General features: G+C 44.5%; 2 protein-coding genes across 2 annotated transcripts; one reads left to right on the forward strand and one right to left on the reverse strand.

Annotated features, from left to right (window-relative positions):
- Positions 1-446: 446 nt before the first annotated feature.
- Positions 447-15,397, reverse strand: ATP5F1A (ATP synthase F1 subunit alpha). Its single transcript, XM_034403886.3, has 12 exons — positions 14,867-15,397; positions 12,408-12,486; positions 10,351-10,520; positions 8,880-9,053; positions 8,629-8,795; positions 7,983-8,131; positions 7,434-7,585; positions 7,117-7,341; positions 4,631-4,738; positions 3,070-3,214; positions 969-1,119; positions 447-771 (listed from the first exon to the last, which is right to left on the reverse strand). The coding sequence occupies exons 1-12, from the start codon at positions 14,924-14,926 to the stop codon at positions 690-692; spliced, it is 1,662 nt and encodes a 553-aa protein (XP_034259777.1). The 5' UTR covers positions 14,927-15,397; the 3' UTR covers positions 447-689.
- On the forward strand, positions 15,122-21,704 carry LOC117655969 (general transcription factor II-I repeat domain-containing protein 2A-like). The gene is made up of 2 exons (XM_034403885.3): positions 15,122-15,187; positions 19,776-21,704. The coding sequence occupies exon 2, from the start codon at positions 19,801-19,803 to the stop codon at positions 21,637-21,639; it is 1,839 nt and encodes a 612-aa protein (XP_034259776.2). The 5' UTR covers positions 15,122-15,187; positions 19,776-19,800; the 3' UTR covers positions 21,640-21,704.
- Positions 21,705-25,235: the final 3,531 nt, after the last annotated feature.

A 25,235-nucleotide genomic window follows, 5' to 3' on the forward strand; every position in this document is an offset into this window, starting at 1 on the left:
ACCTTTACTACCAGTTCGCAACGGGGCCACACGTGCGCGCTTGCTTCGCTCACACGTGCGTGTGCTCTTCTGTGTTCTGATGACGTCGGGGTCAGTGGGCGGAGCCTCCCGCCTGTTTTACTACCGGTTCTATAGAACCGGTGTGAACCGGGGGCAACCCACCCCTCTGTGATGCCATGACGATGCGAGTTTGACGCCCCTGTTCCAGAGTCTCAACATCTGTTGTATATTGTGGCAACCAAAGCTGGATGCAATATTAGCCTTACCAGTGCAGTATAAAATGGTACTAACACTTCACATGATCTTGATTCTATCCCTCTGTTAATGCATTCCCCCCCCTCAAAGAAAGCTACAAAGTTTTCTCCAGTACTCATACAAAACATAAAAAAATATATATTTTCACACATTTAAGTACAATACTCAAAAAAAACAACAACAGAGCAGAGTTTCTATGGTTTGTAAGATTTTATTTGCCATGTGGTTTGTACACAATCCTGCCAGCGGTCAACTAGATCCCATCACGGTGAGGACGATGTCCTCGAGGGCTAGCAAGGAGCCATAAATTCTCAGTGAGACCTGTACACTCAACTCACACACATATTTTTTTTGAAGTCTCTGGAAAAATGGAACTCGAGCAATACCAGCAGTCAGCGACAGAGGTATCCTGGTGCACAGAACTTCCTAAAAGTTTATGCTTCAAATGTAGACAGAAAATCTATGACAATTTCCTTCAACTTGGCTTCCGTTTGCTCAGAGATCTTCCCTTCGGTCCTGTCAAAGTAAAAGAAGAAATGAATTTCAACTCTCACCAAAACAAACTGGAATAGAGGCCTTGTTCAGCCCGTTTCCCCTCCCACCATATTCTGCAACACTGAAGTCTTGCAATTGTCAAAATCGTAAATAACTGACGCAAACATTTTAAATTCTCACTCCCTTGTTAACCTTTTAGGGATCCATGTGGTCCTTACCTGATCGTGGTGAGCAGGGGCTGGTGGCTGCTTATAACATGAGCAAGGAAAGCCTGTTCAAACTTGGTGATCTTGCTAGGTTCCAACTTGTCCAGATGACCTCTGACCCCAGCATAGATAACGGCAACTTGTTCCTCAATGGCCATGGGAACTAAGAGAGAGGACATCAAAGTCCAGAGCAGCTCACTTGACCACAAAGCACAAAACTACATCTTTAAATGTGATTGGACGTAAAAGGCGATACATTGTAAGGGGCAAATAACCAGGAATATTTGTTGAATTCAAAGCACAGAGTTTATTGCTACCTATACCCAAGAATCTAGTCAATTAAGAGTCAAAGCTAAATTGGCACTAGGTAAGGGTCAATGTAATTCATAGGGGGGCTGGATTTCGATCTCTTGTGGCAATGCAGTAAGGGCCTGGTGGCTCAGCAGACTAATAGCATTGTGATTAACATCAGCTGCCTGCAATTACCGCAAGTTCGAATCTCACCAGGCTCAAGGTTGACTCAGCCTTCCATCCTTTCTAAGGTAGATAAATTGAGGACCCAGTTTGTTGGGGGCAATAAGCTGACTTTGTATAAATATACAAAAGTACGAAGGCTATTGCTTAACGCATTGTAAACCGCCCTGAGTCTCCGGAGAAAGGCAGCATATAAATCAAATTAAAAAAAAATGCAATGATTTCAAATTGATGACACGTTTAACTCTGCCTTCCAGCTCTTCTCCTACACACATAACACTCACAAAAGTGATCAAGAGAATATCTTACTCTTCACTGACCTCAGTTTCTGTGGCCGATCCCTTTTGTCACACAGGTAACCAGAAACTGGCTTAGATATTGTAGCCAGGCTGTGTCTTATTTAAAATTGCACAAACCCACAAGGCAAAAATCACAATGATTTGGGGTCAGGCAACATACTAAGCCTGACATAATGGTAGAGAATTGCACAGAAAGGATAAGGATTGCATACAGGTAGTCTTTGACATAACGGAGCCCAACATTGCCATTGATAAGTGAAACAGTTACCGTATTTTTTGGAGTATAAAACACACTGGAGTATACACACTGGAGTATAAGATACACCTTAGTTTTTGGGGAGGAAAATAAGAAAAAAGCTGATTGGCAGGTGGATCGGGCCTCCCGGAATACCCCCAATCAGCTGTTCCCAGAGGTGAATTTTAGCAACGGGTTCCTTGGTTGTGAGCTCTGTGCCTTGCTTTTTTTTGCTTTTTTATCTGCCTCTGAAAGCTTCCAAAACTGAGCTTTAGAAAAAAAGCCTCTGAAGCTCTGTTTGAGGGCTTCTTTTCTGAAGCTTTATTTTGATGCTTTTTTCAGCCTCTGAAACCTCCGTTTGAGGAGCTGGGTGGGGCTACATTCAGAGTATAAGACGCACCCAGATTTTCACCCTCTTTTTTGGGGGGAAAAGGCTCGTCTTATACTCTGAGAAATACGGTAAATGACATTTGCTCCATTTTATGACCTCTTTCCTTAGTTGCTAATAATTACTGCAGTTGTAAAGTTAATGACACAGTTGTTAAGTACGTCTGGCTTCCCCCTTGACTTTGCTATAAGAAGAGGTCACAAAAAGTGTTCACATGGCCCTGGGACACTTCAACTACCATAAATACATGCCAGTTGCCGAGCGACCAAATTCTGGTCACGTGACCATGGGGAGGCTGCAACGGTTGCAGCAATAGCACTTAGACTTATATACCGCTTCAAAGTGCTTTTACAGCCCTCTCTAAGCGGTTTACAGAGTCAGCCTATTGCCCTCAACAATCTGGGTCCTCAGAAGGATGGAAGGCTGAGTCAACCTCGAGCCTGGTGAGATTTGAACTGCCAAATTGCAGTCAGCAGAAGTAGCCTGCAGTACTGCATTCTAACCACTGCACCACTGTGGCTCATAAAATTCTGTTTTTTTCAGTCAATAAGCTGACTGAACAGTCAATAAGCAAATGGTTCTAAGTTGAGGACTACCTGTAATCAGAGACATGTCCTGGACATGTTTGTACACTTTCTGTTCTTAAGCATAAAAAAAAAAGGAAATAATACTAGAATTCTGAACAGCAACTAGACACGGGTACCAAAGGGCTCTTACCGTATTGTCCTTGTTTAAGCAGCTCAGTCAAACGGACACCACGGTTGAGCAGCTGCTGAGTGGCAGCATCCAGATCGGATCCAAACTGAGCAAAAGCAGCAACTTCACGGTACTGGGCTAACTCGAGCTTCATGGTTCCGGCCACCTACACAATGGGATGATGCGCTTAGAGAGTTTCAGACCAAATTTTGCACGTGTGATCAGTTTTTAATAGCTGCGACTACCGTGTCTCCCCGAAAATACGACCTAATCAGCAAGTAAATCCTAGCTTGATTATTACGTGTGCGCCCAAATATACCTTATTTTTTGGACTATAAGACGCACCTGTCTATAAGACACACCTAAATTTAAAAGAGGAAAGCAACAACAACAAAAAAAAAGTTTTTGGCTTCCCATTTTTGGGCCCTTTTCCTGCCTTTTTGGGGCCCGTTTTGGAGGCTTTTTCGACCTATTTTGAAGGCTTCTTTTAGTCCGTTTTTGGGGCTTTTGGGGCCCATTTTTGAGGTTTCTTCAGCCCGTTTTCGAGGCTTTTTTTGGCCTGTTTTGGGGGGCATTTTTCCAGAAAACGGGCTGCAACAAGCCTCGAAAATGGGCCGAAAAAAGGTCCGAAAACGGGGCATGCGGAGGCCAAAAAACGGCCAGTGGGTGGGTGAGGCTTTGGCAATATTCAGTCTATAAGACACACAGACATTTTCACCCCCTTTTGGGAGACAAAAAAGTGTGTCTTATAGTCCAAAAAATACAGCAAGCCCTACCCCAAAATAAGCCCTAATTAAGACCCCGCCCACGCCAGGGTGCACAGGTAAAAATTAAGCTAGGGTGGGGATGGAGGGGTGGGTGGAGCTGCCGAACTACTTACCTTCAGATAGTTGCATCCAGGCCTCGCAAACCTCGGCCCATTTCTTTTGCTGCAGCCAGCAAGGCTTTCCTGAAGACCTCTAGCCGTTAACAGCTCTGGATCAATCTGGAGCTGTTATCTGCTGCAGAGGCCTTCAGGAAAGCCTTGCCGGATGAAGTTCCTGAAGGCTTAACGAAAAAGAGACCGAGGGCGATGCGCACAAATGAGGTGAGTCCATGGTCGACATCCCCCACCCCCCGAAAATAAGACCTGGTGCCTTTTTTGGTGGCAAAAAAATATAAGACAGGGTCTTATTTTCGGGGAAACATGGTACTCCTGAATTGCTAGCTGATTTAAGCTCCCATTCAGCCTTTCCTAACTTAAAAGCCTGTCCCTCTCGTTCTGGAATGATTACAAAAACATCCACCTTGCTCAAATTATTTTTCTGATCTGCCTAGAAGTGTCTTATACTTTTATGAAAGCAGCTGCTGCGATAAGGGGCATCGCTTGAAGCTTGTCAGAATGTGGATTGTTCTCTTCCTTTTGCTTAACTGTCTTTTATTGAGGAACCTTACCTGAAGTATAAATGGCTGACCCAAAATTATGCTTCACACCACAATTTTTATACTGCTCCAGTCATAAGTCCCTGTTTGGAATGCATGTGTTAGGTCCCAAACACATTAAGCGGTCGATGCCAGTTTTCTATGGTAGTTTTATACATACCTGCTTCATGGCTCTTGTCTGGGCAGCAGAACCAACACGAGACACAGACAAACCCACGTTAATGGCTGGACGGATACCTTTGTAAAACAGTTCTGTTTCCAGGAAGATCTGCCAGAAAAGAGGTTTGTTTATTAGTTCCCGCCTTTTATGATTTTTATACAGCTGACGATGGCAAACATATCTAATACTTGGTCCTCCTATTCTCCCCACAACAACCCTCCGAGGCAGGTTGGGCCGAGAAGTGACTGGCCCAAAGTCACTCAACCAGCTTTCACACCTAAGCTGAGACTAGAACTCACCGTCTCCTGGGGAGTGGCCCAAAATCGCCCAGCTGGCTTTCATGCCTGAGGTGGGACTAAAACTTTAGTCTCCCAGTTGAGCCAATTATAATCAAACTGACCCATTTATTTAGCAATAGCAATAGCAATAGATTTATATACCGCTTCACGGTGCTTTCCAGCCCTCTAAGCTGTTTAAAGAGTCAGCCTCTTGCCCCCAACAATCTGGGTCCTCATTTTACCCACCTCGGAAGGATGGAAGGCTGAGTCAACCTTGAGCCTGGTGAGATTCGATCTGCCAAACTGCTGGCAGCCGGTGATCATCAGAAGTAGCCTGCAGTACTGCACTCTAACCACTGTGCCACCACGGCTCTTTTTATCAGGTGTATCACATGTAACTCCTTAGTTTATGGAATGTAGACAACTGTTTAGCTTATCAAATGATCTCTAGATTAGAGCTCCAAACCTTGTACAAAACAATGGGAGGATCCATGCAATAAAACTGGTCTTTGGATGCTGTTATGGCAGTGAACAAAGACTAGAATAACTGGACACGAGTGTCTTTACCATTACATGGGATGCTGTATGCAGCCCTAAACTAATCTGTATTTTCCCTACATGGGAAAGATCTGATTGATCCAAGCTATGATGCAATTACGGATTGCAACAATGATGGGCTTAGGTTGGTTTGAGTTGCAAGTATACAAACCGAACTATCATTTTGGTTAACAATCATGGTGTTTCCTTAATGGCTGCCTCAAAAAGGGTAGTATAATTGAGTCAATCTTAAGAGTGACCCGCTGAACATCACAACTCACAACTGTAATGGGCAGGTTCCATTACGGTCATAAGATGAGAACTATCTGTGTACAAGAGTGTATGTTGATAGGATGGAAGGAGGTCAGCTGGTAAGGGCAGAAAAATGTGGAGTAGGGTTGCTTTTGATATGAACGAGATTTAACTATATTTTCTCTTTTTGAAAAAAATAACTCTTTTAATTTAGGCCTTGCATCATACCAATTCTACTCCAAAAAAGTAGCGCAGGTTTTCAAAATAACAACAGTGGACCCCAATCTCTCTTCTTACAGGTAAGCCTTGGTTTGCAAACATGTTTAGTTACCATTTGAAGTTATAATGGCACAAAAAACTGATTTATAACTATTTTTCATACTTATGACCATTGCAGCATCCTGGGGCCATATGACCTTGACAAGCGAAGTCAATGGGGAAGCTGGATTCGCTTAACACCTTAATTCACTTAGCAACTGTGGTGAGAAAGGTTGTAAAATGGGGCCCAAACTCAGTAACTGTCTTGCTTAGCAACAGAAATTTTGGGCTCAATGGTGGTCATAAGTCAAAGACTAGCTGTATAAACTGGATTTAGCTATATTTCCTCTTTAAAAAAAAAATAATGCTTTTAATTTCTTTGACTTACTATTCCTTACTCCTTTACTGTTGGCTTTGCATAACACTCTCTAGTCCAAAAGAGAAGTAGCGCAGGTGTTATGCCCCTGTCGGAGCCTGAATCTGTGCAGGAAGACGAAGGGGTGGCTTCGTTGGCTTGAGAGGAAAATGGGGAGGAGCAGGCCCAGTCAGGCCAGGGCCTTTCAGGATTGGAACAGCTTGTAGGCAAGAAGCGGGGCAGAATGACCAAGAGGCTAAGCGGTGAACATGAGAGACAAAGCTCAGGCGACGAGCAAGGACCACCCCCTCCTGATCCTCGAACACGGAGAGTGGAGAGAAGGCGAGAATAGTGTAGACTGATCCAACTACTCGGGAGGAGAGCACCTCTTCACAAGGCACACCTGGGGACTGAGACTTAAGGAGTTGCTGTGGGGAGGGACATTTGTCATGAATGAACACTAAATTCCTGGAGCACTGAGTGCCGACGTTTAAACTTTCCTGGATTCCTTGCATTCTTTCTGGATTTTTTGCTTTGCAGCCATGGTGGCAAAGCATTGCCTGGCCTATTTGCAGCCAGAGGCTGCTTGAGGGGTGTGTGTGTATTTGTGTGTCATCACTTTGCTCTGGGACTTGCCAGAAACGTAGGAGTTTGGGGAAATTTGGAGCAATAAAGGGACAGTTTGAACTGCCAGCTGCCTGTGTTACCTCTGTGCTGTGCCCTGGGTCATCACAGCAGGTTTTAAAAATAACACCTCTGGGGCCAATCACCCATCTTAGAGGTTCCTGTTCCCCTTGGGATCCTACCTGCCCATCGGTGATGGAGATCACGTTCGTTGGAATGTAGGCTGACACATCACCAGCTTGAGTCTCGATGACTGGGAGAGCAGTTAAGGATCCCCCTCCAAATGCATCATTCATTTTGGCTGCTCTTTCCAGAAGACGAGAGTGCAGGTAGAAAACGTCGCCTGGGTACGCCTCGCGGCCAGGGGGACGCCGCAGCAAGAGAGACATCTGACGGTAGGCCACCGCCTGTTGATCAAGAGAGCACAGATGCTGTGTCTGTCTCAAGAGAGATCTGGCTCCCCGTCCCCTAAATTCAGAGGCCAGCCCGAGGTTCAAACCTGCTTAGATAAGTCGTCATAGATGATCAAGGCATGTTTGCCGTTGTCTCTGAAGTATTCGCCCATGGAACAGCCGGAATAAGGAGCCAAGTACTGGAGAGGGGCGGCATCGGAGGCTGTGGCAGAAACCACGATAGTGTACTTCATGGCATCTGAAACAGGGAGATGACCAAGGTCAATGAAGATGAAAGCAGCTTAGCCAGGAGAGAAATGCCTACATTTCCCCCCACTTTCTACATTTGATTCCTCCCAAATCCTTGGGGTTAGCCAGTCTTTGGAACAACCGGTTTGGCGAACCAGATTAAAATTAACATCTGGTTGGCCCGAAGCGGTCTGAACCAGCTGGGTCAGAGGTTGGACACACCTGTCTTATGACAATCCAACCTGATAAAAAGTGAACTTTCTTTATAGAGATGTTTGAAAAGTAATGCCAAAGGCAGGTCAATATAGATATCTTTTATATTTAAGAAAAACTCAGGACATCAAGCATAAGGCTGCTCTGGACTATGCATTTTGGCAAGCACAAAGCTTTGGGTGAAATGCCAGTACCTGCATCAGTCAGCCTCTTCACCAGCTGAGCAACGGTTGATCTCTTCTGACCAATGGCAACGTAGATACAGTAGAGTTTCTTCTTCTCATCAGTTCCATCATTAAATCTTTTCTGGTTAATTATGGTATCAATAGCAATTGCAGTTTTGCTGCAAATTGAATACGTAACCGTCAATATCCTATTGCCCCCCAAATTAACTCAGAGGTCTACAAATTCGGTGTTGAGAAAAACTGGAAAGGTGAATAATCCCAAAGAGATTTTCCTATTGGTAATTTTGCATTAACAAGAGCCTCGGTTAAGAGTGCAGTACTACAGGCTACTTCTGCTGACTACTGGCTGCCTGCAATTTGGCAGTTCAAATCCCACCAGGCTCAAGGCTGACTCAGCCTTCCATCCTTCCGAGGTAGGTAAAATGAGGACCCAGATTGTTGGGGGCAATAGGCTGACTCTGTAAACCGCTTAGAGAGGGCTGTAAAAGCACTGTGAAGCAGTAAATAAGTCTAAGTGCTATTGCTATTACTCTGTGGAGGTTTTTGAATCCAATGCCCTCAGGTGTATCCCCATGTAAAGATGATTCCAAAAGCTAAGAATTCACGGTTAGCCAGGATCACTTGGGGCAAGGAGAGGATCTCCCTTATTTCTTACCCTGTCTGCCTGTCTCCAATGATCAACTCCCGCTGCCCACGGCCAATGGGTACCAGGCTGTCTACTGCTTTGATCCCGGTTTGCATGGGCTCCCGGACAGAGATCCTGGGGATGATTCCAGGAGCCTTCAAGCCAACCCTCCTGCGGATTTTGGAAGCGATGGGACCCTGTAAAGGCAAAAGAATCATGCAGTCAGATTAACTCCTCACCAACAGCCCCACACGTAACAGCGGTCTGCTTTCCACACCTACCTTTCCATCGATGGGATTCCCCAGAGCATCGACCACACGCCCCAGCAGCTCCTCTCCAACGGGCACATCCACAATGGCCCCCGTTCTCTTCACAATGTCTCCTTCCTTAATCAATCTGTCGTTACCAAAGACTACCACACCAACATTGTCAGGCTCCAAGTTCAGAGACATACCCTAAGAAAAGAGAAAACTCATTTAGGGGTTTCCACTTGGGAAAACCCATATAATAGAGATGCGACAGGACATTCCCGACAAGCATAATTCATACAAATAACTACATAATAGGTAGTCTCCGACTTACGACCATAACTGAGCCCACGAATTTGGGTGCAAGTCATGAAACTTATAAAGCAGGTCACCATGTGACCATGCCTTATTTTATGACTCTTTGTGGTGGTTGTTAAGCAAAACATTGTTCACTTCAGGGAATCCCCTCCCCCCCCCGAAAGTAGAGGTAACTGCAATTTCCAAAAATATAATAATAAATTGCAGTCATGTGACCGTGGGACACTGAAAATGGCAATAATGGACAGCCATGTATGCTACAACTTCAAATCCAGGTCATAAGATTTTTTTTCAGGATCTGTTCTTACTTATAAGGGTCACTAAGCACCGATAAAGGAGAATATTTGTAGCTCAAGGTTGAAATGAGGGGTCCTTAATGCTCTGACCTTGGCTGGTTTCTTGCAGGCGTTTTATTACTCCCAAACTCGGTAATATCATCAGTGCACTAAGCAACTGGCCATAAGTTAAGGACTACCTACATATTGTAAAATATAAGAGCACTGCCATGAGGATATAGTTCTGCAAATACTGTATTTTTCGGAGTATAAGACACACCTTCCCCCCCCCCAAAAGGGGGTGAAAATTTAGGTGCGTCTTATACACCGAATGTAGCCCCGCCCACTCACTGGCCCCCACTCTTTGGCCTCTGCCTGGCAGCAGTTACCTCCTTGCAAACAAACAGCAAGAAAAAAACAGCTCCTTTCAGCTTCAGCACAGCCTAATTAGCGCAAGTTAATTGGATCGGCCTCCCAACTCTCAACTGATTTGCTCTGTTTTGCGCAGGGCTCTGCTGCTTGCTGCAAGGAGGTAAATTGCTGGAGCAGATTATTTTTCCCTTGTGCTAATCAAGCTATGCTGAAAATGATCATGAAAGTAAAGCAGGCTGTTTGCTGTAATGAGGCAAAATTGCTCAGAGGCAGATTTCTTTTTCTTCTTTTCCTCACCAAAAAAGGTAGATGCGTCTTATACTCCAAAAAATACGGTATATTCTGTATATATTGTCAAATGAAAATATGGTTAGCAATCAGAGGTAACAGCTAACACCACCTGATTGATGTGTTGCTTTAAATGGCATTTCCATCACTCATACCCTGCAATATCCTTTCACATAGTAATACAATGGACAGAGAAAAACCAAATTATGACAATTAAGTTTTATTATGCAAATATGGATATGAAGACTGACCTTCAACCCAGACGAGAATTCCACCATTTCTTCTGCTTGAACATTTTTCAAGCCGTACACACGGGCGATGCCGTCACCGATGGAAAGCACGCGTCCAGTTTCCTGGAGCTCAGCAGATGTGTCGGCCCCCAGGATACGTTCCTCAAGTATAGAAGATACTTCGGCAGTGCCTGAAAGAATACAGATCGATATTAAGGCAGTCTTTTTAGATAGCCCTGGTTTAAATCTCATGTTCTGTCAGTCGAGGAACAGACAGTTCCATCCAACAAAGAAAACAAAATCAAAGACAGAAGCTGGAAAAGTTTCTATTGCAGACAAATTTGGAAGTTTCAGAGTGTGCCATGTTTGCTTTCAAGCAATTGTTCTAAAAAAAAAAAAAAAAAAAAATCAAAAATCGGAGAACTGGAGATTTTGTGGCTCTCAGTCCATGACATCAAATTATACAGCTTCAATACAGGTGCAGATTATGCACCTGTATTAAAGCTACATACATCTACTAAAATGAATACGCTAATTGAGATAATTCTTGTTTACACACACACAAAATTCCAATTCGGTATTTTCAAGACATCCAAGTTCTCTGTACAAGATACCCAAATATACAATAAAAGTGAATGAAGGCAAACTGAATAGGGCAGTGGTCGGCAAACCATGGCTCGCGAGCCACATGCGGCTCTTTGGCCCCTTGAGTGTGGCTCTTCCACACTCGTGATGCCCTGGCCGGCTGTGGCTGAGCTGGGAGCGTGCGCACGCGCAGGGAGACCCTCCTCAAGCGAGTGCCAAAGCTCAGGAAAGGTGTCCGCAGGGTGGGCAGCGGCTTGCTTAAGGAGGGTCTCCCCAAGTGTGCGCATGCTCCCGGCTCAGCCACAGCCGGCCAGGGCATCACGAGAGTGGGAGGAGGAGAGTGCAGGAGAGAAGCTCCCCTGTACCTACCTTCGCGCCACATTTGCACGTAAGGCAGCCTTTGCTTCCTGCCGCTTCAGGCTGGAGTTCGCACCCTCCACACTCAGCCAAAGAGCTGCTAGGGTGGGGGATGAAACAGCAAGGCGATGGCCAGAGCATTAGTGCAGGAAAGAAGCCCCATCCTGTTAAGACCCTCCTAATCGAGCAGCCGCTCACCCCGCGGGTGCCTTTGCTTGCTTTGGTGCTCGTTTGGGGAGGGTCTCCCCGCCCATGCACACGCTCCTGGCTCAGCCACAGCTGTCCAGGACATCACAAGAGCAGGGGGAGGAGGAGGACGGTCACCCGAAGGGAGGGGGAGAGACACAGAGAGAGAGATTGGGGGAGAGAGAGAGACATAGAGACACATACAGAGTGATACATAGAGGGGTGAGAGGGGGGAAGAGAGGGAGAGATACAAAGGGAGAGACATGGGGGGAGAGAGAGGGAGACAGGAAGAGAGAGAGAGAGAAAGAATGGTTTTGTGGTTGGTAGGCGTGGCTGGGGGGGTCATGTGACTGGGTGAGTGAGTGACATCGAGTTGGCCACGCCCACCCAGGTTTTGTGGCTCCAGTGTTTGTTTTTTTCTGTGGGAAACGGGTCCAAGTGGCTCTTTGAGTGTTTAAGTTTGCCAACCCCTGGAATAGGGTATTTAAGCTAATAAAATAGTTTTATCTCTTAATTCTACAAAACTCACAAGTATCAACAGTACTCAGGATGTATTACAGTATTTTTGCCTTGGTCAGCTTTAAGAACTGAAATAGAGTTCTATTCAAACCAGAAATTCAAATAAAGCACAGTTAGTTAAATTCCAGCAAACTATGGGATGGTGAACAATTAAGTAGTGAACACAGCATGGCAAATTCTGCTTTGCTTTGTTCATTTAAAAAATAATTTCACTTCACTCTTGCTGGGACTTGAATCCAAGCAGCACCTATAGTCTGCAACATGTCAGGGAAAGTCACTTGGTTGAATCGGGCAGCTACAGAAATCGAATGCATAAATGAATGAAGGAATGGCAAAATGTCAAATAATTTAAAAGCTGTAAGAGAAACACATTTAATTTAGATAAAGCCAGGAGTATTTTATTATCAAAAGTGAGATTGCACACTGTTTACCAGTTTTCTGTAGAGTTGTTTTGGAGCCATGGATGTTCCTTGTTGCTACAAATGATGCGCCCAAAACATTCCGTGACACCTAAGACAAAGAAAAACCACAAGGTCTCCTATCTGAAATTTAAATCTTTTTCTTGCAAAATTTTGAGTTAAAAGTTATCATTTATTACCAGAGCTCTTTACTGCAAGATATTATGTATGTACAAAATTGCATAGTAAACACTGGATACTGTTTACTTAGGCATCAGCAACTAGCAATTCAGAAAATCAACCTGAATATTACTGCAAAAAAAATTGGATAAGGGAGCTCTGTAGGATACACACAAATATCACTCTCCAGCTCTTTAAAACAGCTGTGTGTTTTATGAGGCTCATCTGCCTGCCCTCTGCCATGGATACCAGGGGGAAAAAATGAGGCGATTTTAAATGAGTGGCATTCAGTTAGTTTCTCTCCAAAGCCCTTTTCAGGAACCAGAAGAGATGGAAGATGTATGATTTGTTTTTTTAAAAGCATTTAAGAGTTATCTGTTTCTGCACAAGGTTGGGATCAAAGCTTTAAGGTAAATTATTTCAAACTGCTGCTCACTCATAATCCTCATCCAGCGAAAGCTTATTCATAGCCCACATTCTCTGTATTAATCTTCAGGAAAAATCTTAGTAATGTCCAAACAGGAATCTTTAGCTGTGTCTAAAATCTAAAGTATACCTGTGTTGTTTTTGCAGTGCTAGGCCACAGAAGAAGTGCACTTTAAATGCACTTTCATTTAAAGTGCATTCCAAACATCTGCTGCCACTTTTAACAATTTCAGAAATAGTGTCTTTTTAGAAATGAGTCATCAATTCAATATACTATGTATTGGACTAGACCAGTGGTTGTCAACATGTGGTTAGTGGATCCCTAAGAGGCCGCAATGCCATCACATAAGGGGATCTGCAAAGGCTTGATGCAGTCTAGTGCTTTAAATCTTGAATTAAGTCTTGGCGGTCCATGACCACAAAAGATATTTAAAGAGGGTATGTGGTGAAGAAATGGTTGAGAACCACTGGACTAGAAAATACTGTAATAGATTCATTTAACTACCAAGTTGCTAACTCTGCAATGCAATTGCAATGATTCACTTAAGTCCAGCAAGAAAGGGGAATGGGGCAAATCTCACTTAACAACAGAAATGTTGGGCTCTATTGTGGTCCTAAATTGAGGACTACTGTAAAACCCTACAAGAACTGACTCAATTGTAGCAGCAAAGTCATCGTTGCAGATGCTGCATTAGTCAAAACTGCACAAAAGGGTGCACCGAGTTTTTTTTTTTAAAAAAAGGCTTATGTATAATTCTCTTCAATAAAGATTTAAGCCAAGGCTCCCCCACTTCCAGATTTTGAAACAAAAGGAGCAAATGCTAAGTAAGGCCTGCAAAACTGGCCTTTCAGGGCAGACAGCAAGAGAACAAGCCTGCAGTGCAGAAATGTCTCCAGAGTGCAAGCAAAAATAAAATCCTTTATTTTATTAGAAAATATGGGTTACAGATGATCCATAGATACAGGTAGTCCTCGATTTACAACAGCTCAGTTAGTGACCGTTCAGTCGTCTGAAAAAAGGGATTTACGACTGTTTTTCACACCAATGACCTTTGCAGCATCCCTATGGTCACTTGATCCAAATTCAGATGGTTGTCACCTGTTTCCTATTTATGACGGTCACCGTGTTCTGAGGGGGTCACATGATCCCCATTTGCGACCTTCTGACAAAGCCAAGTCAATGAGGAAACTGGATTCACTTAACAACCCTGTTGTACTAACATATGCAATGAATCAATTAACAACCGTGGAAAAGGAAAGTGGTAAAATGGGGAGGGGTTAAGCAAAGCTCACTTAACAAAATGTGAGCAACATATCAATCTTGGGCTCCGCCGTGGTCGTAACTCGAGGACTATCTGTAATGAATGGCAGAGGCAGCAGCAGCTTCTCTTGAGAGAAAAACCTCCTCAAGGTCATCCGGGCCTCCATCAAAGCAGCCGGGAACACATCACCCATCATCCACGGCCAGATATTAAAAGCCTGACAGCCCCCCCCCACCCCACCGAAGATGACCTTCCTCTGACACGCCGCGTCTCCAACGCCGCAGCCCGCCCGACCCCACCCCAGAAAAGGCACCGGGCTTTCAACGGTCCCGTCAAGCGGCTTTAGCCCTTCCCCTCCCCGGGAGGCGGCTGCAGAGAGGAGCCTGGAAGAAGGATGACCTTGCCGGGGTCACCGCCTGGCCGACCTAAAGGCCTCGGGCGGTGCAGCCGGGAGGCCGAGAAACGCCGAGAACCCGCAGGAAAGGCCCGGAGGGGAAGGCCCTGAGAGGCTCCTGAGAGCAACGGAGGCGGCCGCCGCCGAGTCAATGTCACCGCCAGGCCGGAGCCCAAGATGGCGGCGTCTTCTGCCGCATCAAGACCGGCCCTTCCCGTCCCACCGCTCACCAAGCCGGCCTGGCGGGGCAAGGCCCGGGCGAGCGCAGCGACTACGCGCACGGACAGCATGGTCGAGGCGAGCCGGGCGGAGGAAGAGACGACGCGCCTTCTGGGCTCTCGTTGCAACCCGCGGCTGCCTCAGGTTCGCGCTGAGGGAGGGAGAAAAAGCAAAATGGCCGCCGCTCCGCCCCTTTCGACGTAGGGGCGGGTATCGCCCCAGGCCACGCCCCCCTCGAAGGTTACCGCGGTGACGACCCGGAAGCGCTTCTTTTCACCCGCCTCACGCGTCCTCTGACCTCGGGCTTCAAACGCCCGCGACGTGGTCTTCCCGTAAGAAGTTTTACTTTCCGCTTTTTTGTTGTTGTTGTTTCGAGGAGAGAGAAGGACGGTTTTTTTTTTTAAATTCGCTTTTTAAAAAAAAAAATAGAATAACGTTCATTTTAAAAGGGCGCGGGCCGGCGAAGCGGAAAATTCGCGCGCACGCAAAGGGCGTCATTGGGAGGGGGCGTGGCCCGAAGTACGTAAGGGCGGGAGGGGCGTGGCCCGCGTCGTGGCCCCGCCCCTGACGCTAGGAAATAGACGGGAAGGAGCACGTGGCCCGCTCCTGTCAACCGGGCTGCTCTGCTTTGAGCTGCAAGCCTGCGAAGAAGAGTGCCTCTGAGCATGCGCAGAGAGCGGCTTCTTCATCCTCTTTTCTCCAAAAATGAACTCCCTTATCCTTCAACTAAGTGTTGTATTTTTTTATTCTTGATGAATTTATTTTATTTTTTCTTCATGTACACAGAGAGCATATGCACCAAAGACAAATTCCTTGTGTGTCCAATCGCACTTGGCCAATAAAGAATTGAATTCTATTCTATTCTATTCTATTCCATTCCATTCCATTCCATTCCATATTTTCTATTCCATTCCATTCATTCTATTCCATTCCATTCCATTGCATTCTATTCCATTCCATATTTTCTATTCCATTCCATTCATTCTATTCTGTTCTGTTCCGTTCCGTTCTATTCCATATTTTCTATTCCATTCCATTCCATTCCCTCCTATTCTATTCTATTCTATTCTATTCTATTCTATTCTATTCTATTCTATTCCATTCCATATTTTCTATTCCATTCCATTCATTCTATTCCATTCCATTCCATTCCATTCCATTCCATTCCATATTTTCTATTCCATTCCATTCATTCTATTCTGTTCTGTTCTGTTCTGTTCCGTTCCGTTCCGTTCCATTCTATTCCATATTTTCTATTCTATTCTATTCTATTCTATTCTATTCTATTCTATTCTATTCTATTCTATTCTATTCTATTCTATTCTATTCTATTCTATTCCATTCCATTCCATTCCATTCCATTCCATTCCATATTTTCTATTCTATTCTATTCTATTCCATTCCATTCCATTCCATTCCATATTTTCTATTCCATTCCATTCATTCTATTCTGTTCTGTTCTGTTCCGTTCCGTTCCGTTCCGTTCTATTCCATATTTTCTATTCCATTCCATTCCATTCCCTCTATTCTATTCTATTCTATTCTATTCTATTCTATTCTATTCTATTCTATTCTATTCTATTCTATTCTATTCTATTCTATTCCATTCCATTCCATTCCATTCCATTCCATTCCATTCCATTCCATTCTATTCTATTTCTGACAGCATATGCACCAAAGACAAATTCCTTGTGTATCCAATCGCACTTGGCCAATAAAGAATTCTATTTTATTCTATTCTATCTGGGTTCAGTTCCAAGCTGGGAGAAAAGACACTGGAAACATGGAGGCTGATTGAAAGAATGGTTTAATGTGGAAGCAGAACCAGCAAGCACATGAGTGATTCTGGGCAGCTGACCCAGCTGGTTTGATGGAGCACATGGATTTTTTACACAGTTTGTTCTATAGCGTTTTGTGATTTAGAGGCTTCTTTTTTGTGTGTATTTTGTTATTTGATTTCAATTCCTTTGCCTCGCAGAAGGCCGGCAATGAGTTGAGTTTTTTAAAATCATGTTTAATAAATGTAATTAATCCTAGAGGCTGGCTTCCTTGGAGGGGGTTAATCTTGTCTTGAATGTGGATTACCAAATCTGCATTTTTAAAAGTTTGGCCCCTTAGTTTCTACTTGGGGGCAGAGAGCTGAGTCTCTGAGGTTCTGTCTTTTAGAAACATGTTTCTCCTTTAGGGAAAATGGAAAGTTCTGCCTTTTTAATATGTCCTAAAACAGTTCATTCTTCTAAAGGGGGGGGGGTTGGTTGTAGGAAGTTAGCACCCTTAGCACCCACCCCTCTCCTAGGAAAATGAGATATTTTAGGAAATATTAAACAGGGCAGAATATTTCCCCTAAAAGGGAGGCAGAAACTCAGCCCCCCTCCCCCCACCCTTTGTCAATGGGCCATTAAGGCCTGGGCCAGTCTATTCTACATAACAAAGATCTACCTCCTTCAGGCAGAGCCATAGTAGGAATTGCCCAAAGCCCCTTTCATGACATCATCACCCAGCAAGACTCAACCAAGTCCAGGACATAGACAACCTACAAAGTTACTCCTGCATGACCCCATGGGAGTCTGACAACCAATCAGACTACAAGCTCAAATTCAAAAGCCCAACAGAGGCACTCTCGGCATTCCCTCCCTTTCCCTACCACAACCTCAAACCATGTGATCCTGTCCACCATTAAAAACCATCTTTCCAAGTGAGCTCTGTGCCTTGCTTTTTTTTTCTGCGTTTGAAAGCCTCCAAAACAGCTTCAGGAAAAAAAGTCTCTGAAGCTCTGTTTGGGGGCTTCTTTTCTGAAGCTTCTTTCTGATGCTTTTTTCAGCCTCTGAAACCTCCGTTTGAGAAGCTGGGTGGGGCTACATTTGGAGTATAAAACGCACCCAGATTTTCACCCTCTTTTTGGGGGGAACAAGGTGCGTCTTATACTCTGATAAATACGGTAATTTTGTAAAATGGTTTACTGAATGGATAAGATAAGTAAGCACTATTGTCATTATATGTTTATTATCAATATTATGATGAGACATTATTATATGACTACTAATGTTATGAATGCTACTGTTATAATTTATTTATTTATTTATTAAATTTATATCCCGCCCTTCTCCCCGAAGGGACTCAGGGCGGTGAATAGCCGAGAATTAAAATAACATGCAATAGAAAAGTTAAAATAATTAAAAATAAATTAAATTAAACGGCTGCCCCAATTTAAAACCCCTAGCAATACAATTAAAAACCCCTAAAATCTATTCAGGCCAGGCCAGCTTGCTGAAATAAAAACGTCTTCAGGGCCTTACGGAAAGTGCGGAGATCCGGAATCAGCCGTATTCCGGGAGGTAGCTCGTTCCAGAGGGCGGGTGCCCCCACAGAGAAGGCCCTCCCCCTGGGGACCGCCAGCCGACATTGCTTGACCGACGGCACCTTGAGGAGGCCCTCTCTGTGAGAGCGTATTGGCCGGTGGGAAGTTATCGGTAGCAGCAGGCGGTCTCGTAAATACCCCGGCCCTAAGCCATGGAGTGCTTTAAAGGTGAGAACCAACACCTTGAAGCGCACCCAGAAGACCACCGGGAGCCAGTGCAGCTCGCGCAGGAGAGGTGTTATATGGGAGCGCCATGTTGCTCCCGTGATCACCTGCGCAGCCGCATTCTGGACCAGTTGGAGCCTCCGGGTGCTCCTCAAGGGGAGCCCCATGTAGAGAGCGTTAGCGTAGTCCAGGCGAGAAGTGACGAGAGCATGAGTGACTGTGCATAAGGAATCCCGACTCAGAAAGGGGCGCAACTGGCATATCAGGCGAACCTGATAAAAAGCCCCCCTGGCCACGGCCGTCATATGCTCTTCTAAAGACAGCCGTGTGTCCAGGAGGACGCCCAAGTTGCGAGCCCCCTCTGTGGGGGTCAATGACTCGCCCCCCTTTTTTGATTACTCAAAATAACTATACCCAGACCTGTTTATATAGAAATTGAAATTTTTGCTCTTTCTATAAATAAAAAATAAATTTTAAAAAAGGAAAAGAAGTATGGATGATTGAAGTTTGCAGTCCTCCTGTGTATGGGAAATGTGCGCTAGACCTCCACTTCATCTTATTTATGCAAATTCCACCAGAAGTAGGTTCAATGCACGTACAGTGGAGGTGAATCAAAGGTAGGAAATGCACTCAGATGCCTTTTTCAGAGCAGGCCAAAAGCTGGTGGTCAGTGGAACATTGCCCCCTGCGCTGGTGGTCAGCAAATTCAAAAGGAACCTCAGCTGAGAATCACTGCTGTAGATTGTTGATTCAGGGAATAGCCATTTCTTTAGTGTTAAGTACCGTATTTTTTGGAGTATAAGATGCACTCCCCCCTCCCCCCTGAAAGGGTGAATATTTGGGTGTGTCTTATATACTGAATGTAGCCCCGCCCGCCCACCGGCCTCTGTCCCCCAGCAATTTACCTCCTTGCAGCAAAAATTTACCTCCGTTTCAGCTTCAGCACAGCCTGAGCACCTCCCGACCCTCAGCTGTTTCAGGCTGCAGGGATTGCCATTGCCTATTGCCACACAGACCTCTGCTGTTTGCTGCAAGGAGGCAAATTGCTGGGAGGCAGATTTTTTTTTCTTTTGCTAATCAGGCTGTGATGAAAATGAAACTAAAGTAGGCTGTTTGCTGCAAGGAGGCAAATTGCGGGGAGGCAGATTTTTTTTTCTTGTGCTAATCAGGCTGTGGTGAAAATGAAACTAAAGTAGGCTGTTTGCTGCAAGGAGGCAAATTGCTGGGAGGCAGTTTTTTTTCTTGTTTTCCTCTCCAAAAATGGTAGATTTGTCTTATAGTCCGGAACGTCTTATATTCCGAAAATTACAGTAATATTGTTACCTATTTTTGATATAGGGATATATTTGTATTGGGTGCTTCATTTATTTATTTATTTTAATTTTGTGTTTTTGTAGACTCCAAGTCTTGGAACAGCCAAAAATGAGTGCAGCCAAAAAAGCAAAAACAGATAGTGGAAGTTCATTCCAAGAGGCCTGGACAGAGTCATTTGGAGTGATTGAACACTATGGGAAAGCGTTATGTATTCTGTGTCATGAAAGTGTTATGTGTCACACATCAAGTGTCAAATGGCACTTTGACACCTACCACAAAAGTGTTGCTAAACTTGATGAAACGGAAAGAACAAATCTGACAGCTGCCAGTTTTCACATGTCACTGTGCGTAGCAAAACATGGTAAGTCCCTTTCTGATGGGGATATTATCAAAGCGGCCATGTTGTCTGGGAGTAATTCCCTTTTTCATGATTTCCCAAACAAGGACAAAATTATTCGGCGCATCTTTGAGGTGCCACTTAGCAGAAATACTATTAAAGATCGAGTCCAGCGCATGGCAAGTGATGTTAGCCAGCAGCTCACCACTGACTTACAAAAGGCAGCCTGTTACTCCATGTGCCTGGATGAAAGCACAGATATAAATAATCACGCACGACTAGCAGTAATTGTGCGTTATGCTGTTGGTGACATCATGAGAGAAGAGCTGGTGAAACTGGTGTCCTTGCCTGAAAGAACAGGAGGAATAGATATCTATAATGCTGTGATGGAGGCTTTTTCGTCACAGGACATAAGACCAGAAAAAGTGGTTTCAGTTACTAGTAATGGGGCACCTTCTATGGTGGAGGCAACATCTGGTTTCATACAGTTCTTTGTTAAAGAAACAAAACATCAAGTCATTCCGTTCCATTGCATTATACATCAAGAAGCTCTTTGTGCCAAGGAAAGCAGCAAAAAATTTGACGACGTCCTCAAAGATGTCACAAAAATGGTGAATTACATCATGGCTCATGCTCTGAATTTTCCACAGTTTCAAGCACTTCTTGAGGAAGTTCAGGCACAGAATAATTGTTTACATATGAACAATAATGTCCGGTGGCTGAGCAGAGGACGAGTCCTGGAGAGATTTGTAGCCTGCTTGGTTGAAATTAGGCTGTTTATGAATGAAAAAGGGCAGGAATATCCACAGCTCACTGATATGGCCTGGCTTACCAACCTCATGTTTTTTACAGATTTTACACTACACTTCAATGTACTAAACAAACAACTACAAGGTGTAGGAAAAATAGCAGAAAGGATGTTTTGTGATATCAAAACGTTTGAGAGGAAACTGCAGGTTTTTGAAAGAGACCTTGAAAGTGGGCAGCTGAAATATTTTCCAAATCTAAAAAGGCATTTAGAAAAGTCTACAACATTTGCCGACAATCCTACAAGCCGTCAGGAAATCTACAAGGAGTTTTCTAGCATTGTAGCAGCTGCAAAGGTGAATTTTAGTAACAGGTTTTCACAGTTCCGTAAAATGGAGACAACCCTGTGTTTTCTTACTTCCCCGGAAAAAGCCAAATTCGAAGAACTTGATCTTTCCTGCTTACAGTGGTTAGATTTAGGAAATCTAGAAATGGAGCTAGTGGAATTTCAAGAAAGCTCCCTGTGGAAAAATAAATTCTGTGACCTGCGTGAAACACTTGAGAAGATAGAAGGGATGACAAAGGACAGCACAGTTAGTTCTGAAAATGAAATCCTTAAAGTGTGGAATTATCTGCCAAATCAGTTTAAGTCACTGAAAGCACTTGGGATCGCTTTCCTTACTTTGTTTGGATCATCTTATGCTTGTGAGCAGCTGTTTTCAGCTTTGAATGATATCAACTCTGACACCGGAAACAGATTAACAGATGACCTGAGGGCTGCATGCGTTGCTCTCAAACTTACAAAGTATGAGCCAAGGTTAGACAAATTATCAGCATGCGTACGACAGCAAAAATCACAGTAATTGTTCAAAAGCGTGCCAAATGCAAACTGTTACCTTCCAATAAAAAGTTGTTTGTATCATTGAAAGCTCCGTCGTTGTGTTTTTTGAGCAAGACAAAAGATGTTAATCACATACGATTTGTTTTTTTCTAAACAAAAACCTCGGTATTCAGGTTAAGTTGCCGTGTTGGCACTTTGCGATAAATATTTATTTTTATTTTTTTTATTTTATATCAAATTTATATACCACCCTTCTCCCTGAGGACTCAGGGCGGTGTACAGCCAAATAAAAACATAAACTACAAACATTAAAATACTATTAAAAGGATATATATAAATTTGGCCCCGTAATTAAAAAACAATGACAAACCAATTAAAAACATTTAAAAGTGTTAAGCCAGCCTGGCTGGCTGAAAAAAGAAAGTTTTAAGGGCATGGCGGAAGATACCGATGTTTTGGATTCTCCTTATCTCTGGGGGCAGTTGGTTCCAGAGGGTAGGTGCCCCCACAGAGAAGGCCCTCCCCCTGGGGGTCACCAGCCTACATTGTTTGGCTGATGGCACCCCGAGGAGGCCCTCTTTGTGGGAGCGCACAGGTTGGTGGGAGGTCGTCGGTAGCAGCAGGCGGTCTGGAAGATAACTAGGTCCTATGCCATGGAGCGCTTTAAAGGTGATAACCAACACCTTGAAGGGCACCCGGAAGACCACCGGGAGCCAGTGCAGCTCACGCAGGAGAGGTGTTGTATGGGAGCGCCATGCAGCTCCCGTAACTACCCACGCAGCCACATTCTGGACCAGTTGGAGCCTCTGGGTGCCCCTCAAGGGGAGCCCCATGTAGTGAGCGTTGCAGTAGTCCAGGCGAGAGGTGACGAGGGCATGAGTGACTGTGCGCAGGGAATCCTGATCAAGAAAGGGCCGCAACTGGCGAATCAGGTGAACCTGACAAAAGGTCCCCCTGGCTACAGCCGTCAGATGTTCCTCCAAGGACAGCTGCGTATCCAGAAGGACTCCCAGATTGCGAGCCCTCTCCGAGGGAGCCAAAGACTTGCTCCCAATAGTCAGAGATGGAGTCATCTGACTATATTGGGATGCCGGGAACCACAGCCACTCAGTCTTGGAAGGTTGAGTTTGAGCCGGTTTCTCCCCATCCAGATCCGCACAGCCTCCAGGCACCGGGACATTACTTCAAGGGCACTGTTGGGGTGATCAGGAGTTGAGATGTACAGCTGGGTGTCATCAGCGTACTGGTGGTACTTCACCACAAAGCCACGGATGATCTCAAATAAGTGGGTTTTGGGTTGCAGTTTAGGCACTCGGCCTCTAAACGGTTCAGAAATGGTGTAGGGTTTCCTGCTTGGATGGGGGGTTAGACTAGACCAAGGATCTGCAACCTTAAAACACTCAAAGAGCCATTTGGACCCGTTTCCCACAGAAAGGAAAACACTGGGAGCCACAAAACCTGGGTGGGCGTGGCCAATTCTACATCACTCACTTCCACCAGTCACATGACCCACCTAGCCACGCCTACCCAGTCAGTCATTAGGGCAGAGAACCAGTTGTTAAAAAAACACCGGGAACCACAAAATCCTTTTGACATATCTCTCTCTCTGCCCTGGCTGCTTCTCCATCCCCCGCCGTCAACCTTACCTTCTCAGGCCAGGCAAGGAGTGACTGGGAGGGGGAGTGGAGGGGCCAGCCAGTGGTAGGATCACCCGATAGAGCCGCATGTGGCTCTGGAGCCGCAGGTTGCTGATACCCAGACTAGACAACCTAACAAGGTCCCTTCCAACTCTTATTAATCTTAAAAATCTATTAAACTGTTCTCCCTGACAGACAAGAAATGTCTCCTTTATTCTAGGTTGGACGTTTCGTCGTGCTCTCAAAACATTTTTATTTCAGCAGGCTGGCCTGGCCTAACTCTCCCTTTTAAATTTTTAAATCGTTTTAATCTGTTTTATAAATTGGGTGTTTTAAATTTGTTTTCGGCCAAAATATTTAATAATTTTAATGGATTTTTAATGTTTGTATTATCTGTATTTTATCTTGGCTGTTCACCGCCCTGAGTCCTCCAGGAGTAGGGCGGTATAGAAATTTGATGAATGAATGAATGAATGAATGAATGAATAAATAAATAAATAAATAAATAAATAAATAAATAATAATGATCTTCCACCAGTTGCTTTTTATCCTGCCTTCAGATGCTTGTTACCTTTTTCTCTGTGAGAGCCCCTCAAGTATTGGAAGACTGTTATAATGTCACCCTTTGTCCTACTCTTTGTTAGACTAGACCAGGGGTGGGCAAATGTGGCTCTTTTACAACCTGTGGACTTCAACTCCCAGAATTCCTGAGACAGCCAAGCAGCATTCATGTTTGATGGGTGGTTTTCAGTAATTCTAGGCAAAATCAGGTGTGCACATGCTGGTAATAAACCATGATTAACAAGCAGTGTTACCTCCTAGCAATGGCTAAGTGAATCATAATTCCATTGGTTTGACCTGGTTTCCACATTACAGTAATGTGATACAATACACTGACCGAACCATCAAGGAACCTTCTGTGTTAATTTCTACAGGACCCCAAAATCTAATTATGGCTAATTTCTGATTTGGCATCTGGTTATTCAAGCCATAACCTCCTCTTACCGGTGTAGGAAGTTAGCACCCACGCCTCTCCTAGAAGAATGAAATATTCTAATATTCCTCTAATGGAGGCATATTAAAAAGGCAGAATATTATATTTCCCTGGCTGAGAAATAGGGTTACATGTTTTTTAGGCAGGAAGCAGACTCACTCTTAATAGCCCCCACACTCTCAAAAGCCCACAGCAGATGTCAGCACTTAAGAGATAAAGAGATAGCTAGGTCTATTCATAAGCAAATGCCCTCACCCAAGATCCAACAAAGGTAGGATTAGCCCTCATCCATAATAATAGGAATTGCCCCAAACCCTCTTCATTACATCATCACCCAGCAAGGTTCAACCAGGCCTGGGACTCAAAAGACAACCTACAAAGTTACCTCTGCATGGCTGCATGGGAGTTTGACAACCAATCAGAATGCAAGCTCAAATTCAAAGCCCAACAGATGGTATAAATCTCTTTCTCTCTCTCTCCCCCATGTGCTTTTTTGCCCAGGACCTCAAAACCATGTGGTCCTGTCCACCATTAAACGCAGTCTCTGTGTTTCCAGTGTGTTTCTTCCCACTTGGAACTGAACCACTTGGAATGGATTTCCAGAGAGAAAAATTGCAGACTACAGGAACCAGGAGCCACCACTCAGGTGACCCTGAGGACACAGATAAACCTCCAAGGGCTTCAATGACCCTCTAAAAGGATGCAAATGACCAGCTGTCTGCAAGGAGTATAAATCCTTCTATTCCCCACCATCCTGTCAAAGCTGAAGAAACTTCTTGGATGAGAAGCGAAACGTCTTCAAAGAAAAACCAAGAAAGTCCACTTGTCTAAGGACCTTCGGGGAAAGCACTCAGTGTAGATGCAAAGCATCATCATCATCATCATGCCAATAAAAGGGTGAGTAAAGAAGATAATAAGGATAAATAATAATAAATTTAACTCAAGGGCAGTGGGAGGCATCCACCTGGCTCAAACGTGTTTTAAAGC

The sequence above is a fragment of the Pantherophis guttatus genome, chromosome 2 (assembly GCF_059756535.1).
Source record: "Pantherophis guttatus breed Tessera chromosome 2, ASM5975653v1, whole genome shotgun sequence".
In the NCBI taxonomy this organism is placed as follows: domain Eukaryota; kingdom Metazoa; phylum Chordata; class Lepidosauria; order Squamata; family Colubridae; genus Pantherophis; species Pantherophis guttatus.

What these genes read in the sequence shown, in the direction of transcription:
- ATP5F1A (XM_034403886.3), bottom strand. Translation starts at nt 14,926, where the DNA reads ATGCTGTCCGTGCGCGTAGTCGCTGCGCTCGCCCGGGCCTTGCCCCGC. An exon ending in AACAACTCTACAGAAAACTG is followed by an intron (nt 10,521 to 12,407) that starts GTAAACAGTGTG and finishes GTATTCTTTCAG; the next exon opens with GCACTGCCGAAGTATCTTCT. An exon ending in TCTCCATCACCGATGGGCAG is followed by an intron (nt 4,739 to 7,116) that starts GTAGGATCCCAA and finishes CTTTTCTGGCAG; the next exon opens with ATCTTCCTGGAAACAGAACT.
- LOC117655969 (XM_034403885.3), top strand. Translation starts at nt 19,801, where the DNA reads ATGAGTGCAGCCAAAAAAGCAAAAACAGATAGTGGAAGTTCATTCCAA.